The following is a 13677-nucleotide window of genomic DNA, read 5'->3' as shown; positions in this document are numbered from 1 at the left end:
ATGGTGCAAGTATATGATACAAATGCATAATAATTTTGATAAAACTTTATACACATCCATTGAAAAATGTGTAATAGAATGCCAACTAGACCACTAACTGGTTAACCTTTGAGGAGGACCTCCACCGTGGTGAGAGGAGTTAGGAATCCAAGTTTCACTTTTTACTTTGTGCATCACCATCATTAGAATTTATCAACAAGCATGAGCTACTATAATATTTAATGGGTAAAATTAAACGTAGTGCACAGTCTATTATGTTTTGCCACTGAATATTTACATTGAACCTACCTGGAAATAAAAATTTAGGAACAGGATGACTAGTGTAAGCATGTAAGAAGACTGGAAGATGAGACACCCGAAAGGGAAGCCACATGGTTTCACGACAGCACTCATGGTGTGGGTGATGGTGAGCACGAACTGCACCTGGAAGGGTGGCAGAAAGAGCATCATGCGGAGTGAACCAAGATGAGCCATGTAAAAACCACTGTGAAGTTTCACACATTTAGAAATCAACTACTCTTACTCCTCAAAATTTGCAGTAATAGAACAAGAAAACACTGAAGCAGCTAACTATCCTATCCAGAGATTTTATTTAAGATTACATAATTATAATTGCTCATTAACTCTCATGGGAAAGCAGCAGTTGAAATGAAAGATAAAAATAACATGAACATTAGTTTTAAAAGTATTCATCTATATTTCAAAACAAGGAATAAGCTAATTGTACACAGAAAGGACATTTTAATAATTAAAGTTTCATTCTTAAAAGGCCATTTTTAAAGAAAAATAGGCAGCCTCATCACACATGGAAAAGCCTCTGACTTCTAAGAAGACTGAGACTCCTATTTCCTTTCCCGATCCATGAAAATATAAGCTTTATATAAAGAAGAGCTGAAAGGAGGGAGAACATACCAGTTGCGCCTGTGTGAGATATTTCTTCCACCAAAGATACCTGTGCATCGATGGAAACACAGACAGTCCATAGTAGGAGTACATAAGAATGTGGATAAAACTGTTCAGAGTGGGTCCAAAGAAACCTACAAAAGTACCATATGAAAATTTGTGCTCTTCTAGAAAGTAAGACTGTTCATTCTTTGTCCAGTGAGATCCTTCCTGTGCATCATAGACAAATAACAAATATGTCACTAACAATTCACACTGATAAACTCACCCTGTTTATTGTGACATTACTCCAGGACTCAGCAAAAGCTGCCTAGATGGAAACTGGGTTAATGTTTTAGTCAACATGCCAACCAAACAGGTAATTCCTGATGTGCAAAGGTTTTACTGTACCTTTAACTCATTACTATTAGCTAATTGGGGAGAAAAATAAATGTTAGCTTAAAGCCGATGGCAGAATTTCTTTGAGAGAGAAGTGTCTTTGCTTTAGCTAAACCTTTGATGAGCCATTTGGATTACACAAAGAGAGCCTTCAGTACATGGCTGAAGAAGATGCTCAATAGTCAAGGAAAATATGTTGCTTTTCATAATTAAGTAAATGAAATCTACCTGAAAGACCTAGGAACCAGGAGATGCTGGGGAGGATGAGAAAAGACTGGGACTGAGGAGAGACTGGCTGGTGAGACCTTCCCAGTAGCTGGGGCATCTATCTCATGGACTTTCAGAACAAGGAATATCTAAAATCCAATTTTAGGATAGTTGCTGTGCTAAGCTGTGATGAAGCATGCTCCCTATCCCCTGCCATCATCTTCATGAAATCTTCCTCTAACTGCCATCAACATTGAGTGAATGGTGTTTCAGAACAGCGAGGAGAAAGGACTAAATTCTGTTGGGTCAGCTAAGGGTTGAACAGATAGTAGCTGCAAGAGGTAGGATATTAGAGACAGAGTATTTGTTGGAAATAGGAAACTCACTGTTGTGAGGATTAAATCAACTAATATATGTAAAATGCTTTTTAGCATTTACTTTGTGTTGAGTACTATTTGGTGTGTGAACTTGGGATACAGATGGCTGGTCTAAGAGCTATCAATCCTATGGCAGCGGAGACCACAGAGCTAGACGACGCCCTCTATTAGCTCTGCCCCTTGGATATGTTACTTTGAACTTGTAAATTTTGATTTTCTTACCTGGAAAATGGATATAATAATTACCTCTTAAGATTGTGGTAGGATTAAATGAGATAATATAACATTATATAAACTAAAAGGCACTGTACATGTGCTGGTTAATTAATCAGTTTAAATTCTCTATTCTGGTTTCCCAGTCCTGGATTAGAGATCTGAATAAATGCAAATCAGCGAATAAGAAACAAAAGGAATAACACCATGCATCTAGGAAGTCCTTATGAAACACCGAATGGAATAATTTGTTAAGGCACTAGAATATATATGAAAACACAAATATAGTTTCAGAGTACCAAGTAGCACAATATGTGATTTTTTTACCCACCTGAGTTTTCACTGCCATCAATTAATGAAAAACTGATAGTTGTTGCTAATAATTTTTATAATATTCTAGATTGAATAGAAATTGTCACACAGTATTTTATTCATAAGAATTGTATTTACACAATGATTATTTGAGACTTTTAGATGCTTAGTGATTTGTAATGAACCTATTGACAACCACGAAAATAGTTAATTTTGATAACCGTCCTTTGATGTCGATTATGGTCTATATATTGATCACAGTACAAGTCTGTTACAGTCTTAATAACTAAACTCAAGAAATTAGGTTGTCAGGCTAAGAGAGGTGCCAAATTTCCTTCTTCACATTGTGTTTTATATTTGCATTTCAGTCACCAATATATTCCAAATATCCTTGGTATTTTAAAGAATATCATCTCTACAGGACTGTCATCCTGGCACAAGATTTTTGACTTAAGTTTTACCTGTTCTGATTTTTCATAGAGTATTTTTAAATTCTTGGGTACAAGACAATATCAAATAGAAAATATGGGTCTCTCTAGCTCACTGTTTCTCAAACTGCAGGTCATAATGGACCTGTTAGTAAATCAACGCAGTGAAAGTTGTCATTGGCTTTTTGGAAAAGTGAAATAGAATTTTAAAAAGAAAAAAAAAAAAACACCACCACAATGCATTATACAGAACCAGGCTAAATATTGTCTCATGAAATTTTTGTTTCATACAAAAAAATATATATATATATATATGAATATATATATGAATGAGTGCATTGGGTTGTGATATAAAATATATTATTTATTGTAGTTCTTAGTGGGAAAAAAAAGCCACTACTCTAGTGGGTCAGCAATGAAACTTTAATTTCTCAGAGTGGAAAAACGAGCCCTAAAAGTTGAAATAGCTCAATCTATATCAGAGCCAAGTGATTATTGTGGAAGGTGCCATATACATTTCTTCGGCCCTAGGTATTAGAGTAAAACTGCTATGGCGAGGGTATGTGCTTCTGGCCATTGGATATTTGGTGCATGGAGAAGGAAATATTTTTAAAATTGAGGGTAATACTCATATTCTGCCAGTGTCAAAGACCATAATCTAAATGGCCATTGACAAACACATGCTTCCCTGTGTGACAGAGCAGGCTATGTTGTGGCCTCTCTTCCCTCTGTCTTGGTCTGCATGCAGTACTCCACACAAGAGACTCACTAGAGGTCTCACAAGATCCATTACATGGAACTGAAACATTAACAAAATAACTTACTTTGTCCACAAGGTATCCAGTTCAAAACACACCACCAGATGTTAAACATAGAGGCATGATGGTATACATGAAGAAAAGTAATCTGACTGGTTTTTTTCCGCAAAACAAAGAAAATGGTGTCCAGGAACTCTATTAATTTGGAGAAGTAGTACCACCATAACACCTTGGCTACCTGTAAGAATTTTAAAATGGGAAAAGAAAAGGTGAACAATGAGAATGGCCTCGTGCTGCCCTCCCTCTCAGCATTGTGTCCTGTGCTTTATTAGTGTGCATCTCTCTCATACCACTGAAAAGACACCTACTTGGTGTCTCTAAAATCCCGTGTGCTCTTCAAGTGGCTTACTCTCCCTTGATCCCTGCTGCCCTCTGTACTCTCTACCTCTGAATACTCTCTTCCCTGCATCCAACACTCCTTTCCTACCTCATGTCTGGCATATTCCACTCAACCTTTATTAATACTCCTCTTAAAGGCCACCTATTCTCTGGAACTCTACCTAACCCTCTCTTTTCTCAGCCTGAATCAGCCACTTCTTCATTTATATTCTCAAATTACTTTAAGCCTCTATTTTAATAACCATAATAAAGTACAGTTAGTATTATGAATTTATTTTTTCTAATAGACTGTAAATCACTTGAAGGCAGAAATAGTCTTGCCTTTGCCTTGCACTCAGCAAATCACTACTGTTTGTTATACTAGATTTTAATTTTCTCTATTCTTCTGATGTACATGTTTTATCTCTTAAAATTATACTACCCAAGAGCAGTCTATGACTACTTTCATGTCTCTTCCTTAGAAGACTTAAAATCAAGATGCTTTTCTTCCTGACTGCCAGTAGTAGGTCATGATTACCATTTCCTTCCCCTCCTGAGTCCCTGAGCATTAACATGTAAACATACGAGGAGACACTACATAATAGGAACTTTGGAATTAGAATATATGCTCTACTGTCTGCTTCTCATGAAGATAAGGTGTGGTGGCATCCACCTCAATGTTTGAGGGAATATTAAACCTTCAAAAATATTAAACCATAAACACAACAGTGACCTCTGGTGAACTGTATGGTATCCCAAAGTGCACTGGCCTGCAGTAATATACTAAAAATAAAATGGGTGTAGAGCAATCTACATTTTTTTTTTGTATTATAGCTTTGAGCATGTTTTCAAAATGTATATCTTAAAGATTTTAATTAAAGGCTTAATTAAATGGTTAATCATGTTATTTATTATGGAAATTTTCAAATATTTACAAATGTAAGAAGAATAAGTATAATGAAGTCCTTGATATCTACCACTGAAATTTAAAATTTTCAATCTGATTCCAATTTGTTGAATCAATTCTATTTCACATCACTTTTCTTTGGGGGGAAGGGGAATGTAGCATATAAAAAGTCCAAAGTAACATTAACTAATAAAAAATCCACTATAACATTATCTAATAAAATGAATAATTCCTTAATATCTTTTAATAGCCCAGTCCATGTTCAAATCTCCCTCGAAATGTCTCTTTAGAAATCAGGACCCAGACAAGATCCAGCTTGCATCTGTGATATCGTTCTTAAGTCTCTTCTAATCAATAACAGTCTTTCTCCTTGCTCCTCTCCTTTTTTCATGTCTTTTATTTCTCATTAAAGCTGGAACAGTTGTATAGAATTCCAATATTATTGATTTGGATGGCTGTTTCTTCCTAGTGTTGTTTCTCTATCCCCCATATTTTCTGTAACTAGCAATTAGATTGAGAGGATTGACTTGGCCAGGTTTAAGGCTTCTGGCAAGAATACTTCATAGGTGGTCCAGTGTACCTCCTATCTCATCACATCAAGAGGGACACTATTGCTAATATTTATGAACAGCAAGTTCGGGTATTAATAGCCTGATCCAATCATTATGAAATTTCCATTCAATTTTTACCCACTAGTTTTATATTTACAGTTCACTGCTGTCTAGATCCATTGCTACACAAGGAGTTACAAAATCACTATTTTAATTCTCTTGTTACTTATGAATTTTTTCTTCTAGAGAGAACGTTTCCTTTTTTATCAATCTGGAGATTCACATATGAAAGGCAAGAAAACATTTGATTCTTTCCTTTTTTTCCTAGAATGAGTTGGTGTCCTTGCAACCTTCAAAGAGTAACAATGAGGTTTCTTTTAGTATCATGTTAAACTCCTGCTTTAAAAAATAAATTTAATATGTTTCAATCCACTCCTATTAGTATTCTTTTTGATAGTCAAACTGTCCCATATTCAGCAGTGGGAGGCCCTTCGCGGTGGCTCCTACATCCTTCTGTCATGACTCTAGCAGTCTTTAATAGTTCTCTTGTTTTATGTCACAAGAGGTCCTAGATTCTTCTTATATACATTTCCTACTCAAATCTTGAATTGGCTAATTCCCTAAGAACTCCAGTCCCTTATGGTGGAAAATTACAGGATTTAGGGAACACAATCTGGAGATTCATTGCTTATTGTACTGGTTGTCACAGATTGACTAGGCCTTTTCTGTAGAGAGCTAAAAAAAAAAAAACCATTTATTTTAGAAATAATAAAGTTCTGATATTTCCGACTTGAATCTACAATTACTGGGTTTCATTTAATTTTTATTGATATCATCTTCCTTCTATGTTTAAATATTACTTGTAATAATATTAGCATTATTATATACTTTATCCTACATGTACCTATAACAGTATCAAAAAAGCAATACCAAATTTTTATTAATAGCAACCAAAAAGTTACTGAATATTCTTAAGATAAATCTCACTAGGGATGTCTAGGTAAAACACTCATTTAATGTTACTTAAAATAATAATTCTTATTGTGGTTATATCACCAACTTAATATATGGTTATATTCATTTATTTTAGCTGATTTCCAAGTTTTTTGGGGGAGGCTACCCTGCTTTCTTTTTAGATTTAATTTTGTTTTATAATTATAAAACAATGGTTCCCAAATCAAATGTAAGACAAGGTACATTCAGAGAAGTCTAGCTTCCATCCATGTCCCCTCTGCCCTGTTCCCTCCCACAAAAAGAAACCATCTTAACTACTGGTTTATTCTGCCATTGTTTCTTTTTTAAAACAAAAGCAGAGTAGTTCCACTCAAGATGGTGGAGTAGGTAAATGTTCTGCTTGCCTCCTCTCATATCACATTAAAATTACAACTAAATAACAAAACATCAACCTGGAGAACCATCCAAAGACTAGCTGAGCACAACTCATAACTAAAGATATAAAGAAGAGGCCACACTGAGACTGGTAGTAGGGACAGAGACGCAAAATAGACTGGCCTCTACCAGTGTGTGGCAGTTGAGCACAGGGAGGGAAATCTTGCTGTGGAGGTCCACTTTAAGGAGTGAGGGGCCCGAGCCCCACACTGGGGATCCTCAGCCCAGGGTTCTAGTGCTGGGAAGAGAAGTCCTCACAAAATTTGGTGTAAAAAGCAGTGGGGATCTGACCATCTGGGTGAGATGGAAGATTGCTGGAAACCCAGATATCCTCTTAAGGGTTGCATGCACAGACTCCCTCATAGGCATTCACTCACCCTAGGCTCTGGCAGAGGGATAGCAGATTTGGAGGCACGAAAGACATAGAAGGAAAGACTGAGTCATGTGGCTTCAGGGAGAGGACTAGAGAGACAGCCACCTTTATCCTTGTGTTAAGCCCTCCGCCCACACAGCCAAAACTGAATCCATGGCCTCAGGAACTCTACTCACTCCACCCTGCTGACTCCTTGAGACCCTGACCTACCCAACTTGTGCACTGCCAGAGGCATTTTTGTGGCGAGGCAACCAACCCAGCACTTAAGGGAGGGGGTTCTTTCAGCAGCAATAAGAAGGTAGCTCGCACGCTTCTTGAGACAATTTCAGAGGGTGGCAACAAGCCCTGGCCCAAGCAATAGGATATCTTGAATAAATCTGGGGGTCTGTGAGCCTGAGGGGGGCAGCACCTGGCCGTGGTATGATCTGCAACTACTGCAAGTGGCCATAGGCTCATCACAGGGGCCAAATCTGAATCTACACTAATTGGGCGAACACCACTTGCCCTTGCTGACTTCCTGGGACCTTGCCCTACCCAACTCATATACTGCCTGAAGCTCTTTCAGCTCCTGAGGTTTATGAGCAGCTAGCAGACAGCCTCAGGCCTTGGGGTGCTCTTGGCCTGATTCAGATTTTGCAGGCCAGATACTGGTGGCAGCCAGCGTTGGTTTGCTGGGTAGCCTCTCTCACGTGGTTTCAGGTACAGCACAGGCAGCAAACAATCATGGATCACTTTGTAACTTCTCCCAGGTAGCCCCAGGCTAGGTGCGGGTAGCAGCTGACCTTGGCTTGCATGGGAGCCCCTCCAAGGGGCAGAACCAACACACCTTGATAATGGAGTCAGACCACAACAGAGCACCACCTGATCAGATCCACAAGCAGCATACCCAACGGGTGATCGCAACAGGAACATGAGTCCTGCCCCCATAGAGCGGCTTATATGTTGTGGGCATGGCCAATTCTCAGCCAGTCAGCCTGAGAGTTGACTCCACCCACTCATGTACCAATTGCAATTAAGACTCAACTGCAACAGGAGGGGACAAAACCACACAAGGGACAGTCCTGGGCACAGGTGACCAGGGAGACTGCACCACTGGGCCACAAAGATCACCTACTACATAAAACCACCTGGCCAAGACTAGGGGATATGGAAGATCTACCTAATATACAGAAAGGAACACAGAGAGGCAGCTAAAATGAGAAAACAAACATGTTTCAAGTGAAAGGACAGAATAAAGTTCCATACAAAGAACTAAATAAAATGGAGGCAAGCAATCTACCAGATACAGAGTTCGAAACACTGGTGGTAAGGATGCTTGAAGAACTTAGGGGAAGAATAGATGATCACAGCGAGAACTTCAAAAAAGGGATAGTATGCATAAAAAAGGACAAGAAACCATACAAAAGAATTGGTCAGAAATGAACACAAGAATTGAAGTATTTATCAGAAACAATCTACTGTAGTTTAGATGAAGCAGAGGACCGAATCAGTGAGTTGGAAGACGAGGATAAAACTCTCAATTGGAACATAATTTTTTTAAAAATGAGGAAAGTTAAAAGACTTCTAGACAGCATTAAGCACACCAACATCCACATTGTAGAGGTACCACTAAGAGAGGAGAGAGAGCAAGGATTGAGAACATGTATGAAGAAATAATCACTGAAAATTTACCTAATCTGGTTAAGGAAATCAACATACATGTCCTGGAAGCGCAAAGAGTCCCAAACAAGATGAACTCAAACAGACTTAACACCAAGACAGACCACATGGAAATGGTGAAGATTAAAGGCCAAACAGAGAATCCTAAAAGCAGCAAAAGAAGAGCAGCTAGTTACTTACCAGGTAGCTCCCATAAGACCACCAGCTGATTTCTCAACAGAAACTTTGCAGGCCAGAAGAGATTGGCAAGAAATATTCGAAGTAATGAGAAATGAACCTACACCATTCTACAACCAAGACCACTCTATCCAGCAAGGCTATCAATTAAACTGAAGGTGAGATAAAGAGCTTTCCAGACAGGAATAAGCTAAAGGGGTTCATCACAACCAACCTAGTATTACAAAAAATGTGAAGAGATTCTGTTAAAAGAAGGGGGGAAAACATAATATGAATAATAAAATGACAATAACTATGTACCTATCAATAATCACTTTAAATGTAAATGGATTAAATGCTTCAATCAAAAGCTGAATGGATAAAATGAGATCCACACATATGCTGTCTATGAGAGATTCATTTCAGATTGAAAGACACACAGACTAAAAATAAAGGAATGGAAAATGACATTTTATGCAAATGGAATGGAAAAACAACCTGGGGTAGCAATACTTATATCAGACAAAATAGTCTTTAAAACAAAGGCTGTAATAAGAGACGAAGAAGGGCCTTGCATAATAATAAACAGGTCAGTACAAGAGGACCCTAGTAAACATATGCACCCAACATAGGAACACCTAAATGTATAAAGCAATTATTGACTGACATAAAGGGAGGGATTGACAGCAATACAGTCACAGAAGGACACTTTAACACCCCATTGACACCAACGGACATGTCTTCCAGACAGAATATCAAAAAGGAAACAGTAGCCTTAGATGACACTCTAGACCAGATGGATTTAATTGATATTTTCAGAGTGTTTCACTTCAAAGCAGCAGAATATACATTCTTCTCAAGTGCACGTGGAGAATTTTTCCGCGATAGACCGCATGTTAGACCACAAAACAAGTCTCGGCAAATTTAAGAAGACCGAAATCATATCAACTGTCTTCTCTGACCACAATGTTTAAAACTATAAATCAATTACACGAAGAAAACTGAAAAAGACACAAACACTTGGAGGCTAAATAAAATGCTACTAAACAATGAATGGGTTAACAATGAGATCCAGGAAGAAATCAAGAGATACCTAGAGACAAATTAAAATGGACACACAATTGACCCAAAATTTATGGGACACAGCAAAAGCAGTCCTGAAAGGGAAACTCATAGAAAGACAGGCCTACCTCGAGAAACAAGAAAACTCTCAAACAACCTAACCTTACCCCTAAAGGAACCAGAAAAAGAACAACAAAGCTTGAAGTGAGTGGAAGGAAGGAAATGATAAAGATCAGAGTGGAAATAAACAAAACAGTCTTAAAAAACAATACAAAAGACCAGTGAAACCAAGAGCTGGTTCTTTGAAGAGATAAACAAAATTGGTAAACCGTTAACCAGACTCACCAAGAAAAAAAAGAGAGGACCCAAATAAAATCAGAAATGAAAGAGGAGAAGTGACAATTATATGCCTACAAATTGGACAATCTTGAAGAAATGGATCACTTCCTAGAAACATACGATCTTACAAGACCGAGTCAAAAAGACAGAAAATCTGAATTCGCCGATTACTGCCGATTACTAATGAAACCAACTCAGTTAATCAAAAAACTCCAAAGAAACAAAAGTCCAGGACCAGATGGCTTCACAGGTGAACTTTAGCAAACATTCCGAGAAGAATTAACACTTATTCTTCTCAAAGTATTCCAAAATATTCAGGAGGAGAGAAGGCTCCTAACCTCATTCTATGAGGCCGCGGTTACTCTGATTCCAAAACCAGAGAAAGACATTACAGAAAAAGAGAGTTATAGGCTGATATCCCCGGTGAACATGTAAAAATCCTCAAAATATCAGCAAACAAAATTCAGCAAGACCTCAAAAGGATCATTCACCATGAGCAAGTTGGATTTATTCCTGGGATGCAAGGTTGATGCAATATCCCCAAATCAATGTGATATACCACATTAACAAATTGAGAGATAAAAGTCATATGATCCTATCAATAGATGCAGAAAAGCATTCGGCAAAATCCAGCATCCATTTACATACAAAACTCTCAGCGAAGTGGGAAGAGAGGGAACATACCTCAACATGATAAAGGCCATATATGATCAACCCACAGCTAACATATTCAAAGGGGAAAAGCTAAACGCGCTTTCCATAAGAGCAGGAACAAGACAAGTATGTCTGCCTTCACCATGTTGATTCCACAGTATTGGAAGCCCTAGCCACAGCAATCAGATAAGAAAGTGAAATAAAAGACATCCACATTGGAAAGGAAGAAGTAAGACTGTCCTTATTTGCAGAAGACATGGTACTTACTATATAGAGAGAACCCTAAATATTCCATCAACAAAACTGGTAGTACTGATAAATGAATTCAGTGAAGTTGTAGGATACAAAATTAATATTCAGAAATTGGATGCATTTTTATACACCAATAATGAACTATCAGAAAGAGAAATTAAGAAAATAATCTCACTTACAGTTGTATCAAAAACAATAAAATACTTTGCAATCAACTTAACCAAGGAGGTAAAAAATAAATAAATTAAAAAAGCCATACTTGGAAAGTTGTAAGTCATTGAAGAAAGCAATTGAAGACAATTCGAATAAATGAAATCATATACTGTGCTCATGATAGGAAGAATTAATATCGTTAAAATGTTCATAGCACCCAAAGGAATCTATAGATTCAATGCAATCCCTACCAAAATTCCAATGGCATTTTTCACAGAACTAGAACAAATAATTCTAAAATTTATAAGGACCCTAAAAGACCCTGAATAGCCATAGAAATCTTGAGAAAAAAAGAGGAAACTTGAAGGCATCACACTATCTGATATCAAACTACACTACAAGACCATAGTAATCAAAACAACATGGTTCTGACATAGATCAATAGAACAGAATGGAGCCCAGAAATAAATCCATACCTGTATGGTCATTTAAACTGTGACAAAAGAGGCAAGAATATACAATAAGGTAAAGACAGTCTCTTCAATAAATGGTGTTGGCAAAACTGGACAGATATGTGCAAAAAAATGAATCTGGACCACCTTCTTACACCATTTACAAGAATAAACTCAACATAGATTAAAGACTTAAATGTAAGACCTGAAATCATAAAACCTCTAGAAGAAAACCTAAGTGGTAAACTCTGATATTGCTATTAGTTTTTTTTTTTTTTTTGATATATCTCCTTGAGCAAGGGAAATAAAAGGAAAAATGAACAAATGGGACTACATCAAACTAAAATGTTTTTTCACAGAGGAAATTATCAACAAAATGAAAAGCCAAACCACTGAATAGGGTAAGATATTCCTTTATGATAAATCTGATCAGAGGTTAATATTCAAAATATATAAAGAAATCATACAACTCAACGACAAAAAAATCCAATTAAAAATGGGCAGAAGACCTGAATAGAAGTTTCTCCAAAGAGGAAATGTAGATGGCTAATAGATGAAAAGATACTCAAACTCAGTAATTATCAGAGAAATGCAGATTAAAACCACAATGAGATATAACCTGACACCTGTCATAATGGCTATCAATAAATCAAAAAACAACTGTTGGTGAGGATGTGGAGAAAAGGGAGCCCTCATACATTGTTGGTGGGATTGCAAATTCGTACAGCCACAAAGAAAAAAGTTTGAAGGTTCCTTAAAAAATTAAAAACAGAAGTACCTAATGACTGAGAAATTCTTCTGGGTACTTATCTGAAGAAATCCAAAACACTAATTTAAAAAGACATGTGCACCTCTATGTTTACTTCAGTGCTTTTTATAATAGCCAAGATGTGGAAGCAACCTACATGTACATCAATAGATTAATGGATAATAAAGATGTGGTACATAAATACAATGAAATATTACTTAGGCATAGGGAAAAAAATCTTACTATTTGCAACAACATGGATTGACCTAGAAAGTATTATGCTAAGTGAAATAAATCAGAGAAAGACAACTACCATATGATCCCACTAACATTTGGAACCTAAAAAACAAAATAAACTAATATAACTGAAACAGGCTCATAAATAAATTTGATGATTGCCATATTGGAGGTAGGTTAGGGGGCTGCGCAGAAAAGTTGAAGGGACGATGAAGTACAAACTGGTAGTTATAAAATAGTCATGGGGATGTGAAGTACAGCATAGGGAATATAGTCAATAATACTGTCATAACTATGTACAGTGCCAGGTGAATATTATCCTGGAGATGACTCTATAATAGCACAAAGACCTTTCTCATTCCATTTTGAAAGGGATCCATTTAATGGATGTACTATGGTTTATTCAGTTTTCCATAGTTGGACATTTGGAAAACATTTTTGACACCAAACGTTTCTATTAGAACAGGAGTACTTCCTTATCTAATCCCAGCCCCTATTCTCATATCTAGAAGGAGAAAGTGATTTCTCCTTTTCAATGAGAAAAGTTTAAAGATGGTTAATTTGCTTTCATGACTCACCCGGATGTCAGCTTTCCCTGCACTGGCAAGGTCCTGACACTGTAAGTTGTAGCCTCCTTCCCAACTGGAGAGAATAAGCTGCCAAAGAATCAAGAAAGGAAGGTGGGGAATCAACATAAGAATTTGGACAAAACTGAATTTCCCATCCATATTTCTAATTGGTATCTATTCTGGGTTTGAGTAGAAACTTCCCAGGATTGAGTTTGACTCAAT

General features: G+C 37.1%; 1 protein-coding gene across 2 annotated transcripts in view; it reads right to left on the bottom strand.

Annotated features, from left to right (window-relative positions):
- ELOVL2 (ELOVL fatty acid elongase 2) overlaps positions 1–13677 on the bottom strand; it is a 73944-nt gene that overhangs the window by 4637 nt on the left and 55630 nt on the right. The window contains exons 4-7 of one of the 2 annotated variants that reach the window (XM_016118815.2): positions 13465–13542; positions 3643–3814; positions 913–1037; positions 289–423 (exon numbers count right to left, since the gene is read on the bottom strand). In XM_016118815.2, coding sequence (XP_015974301.1) covers positions 289–423; positions 913–1037; positions 3643–3814; positions 13465–13542 — 510 coding nt within the window. The remainder of the gene's footprint in view (positions 1–288; positions 424–912; positions 1038–3642; positions 3815–13464; positions 13543–13677) is intronic. The other variant, XM_016118816.2, reaches the window with a different exon arrangement.

The sequence above is a fragment of the Rousettus aegyptiacus genome, unplaced genomic scaffold (assembly GCF_014176215.1).
Source record: "Rousettus aegyptiacus isolate mRouAeg1 unplaced genomic scaffold, mRouAeg1.p scaffold_m13_p_1, whole genome shotgun sequence".
NCBI classification, from domain to species: Eukaryota; Metazoa; Chordata; class Mammalia; order Chiroptera; family Pteropodidae; genus Rousettus; species Rousettus aegyptiacus.
The sequence above is the reverse complement of the archived record's forward strand: the minus strand, read 5'-3'. Positions and strand labels throughout refer to the sequence as shown.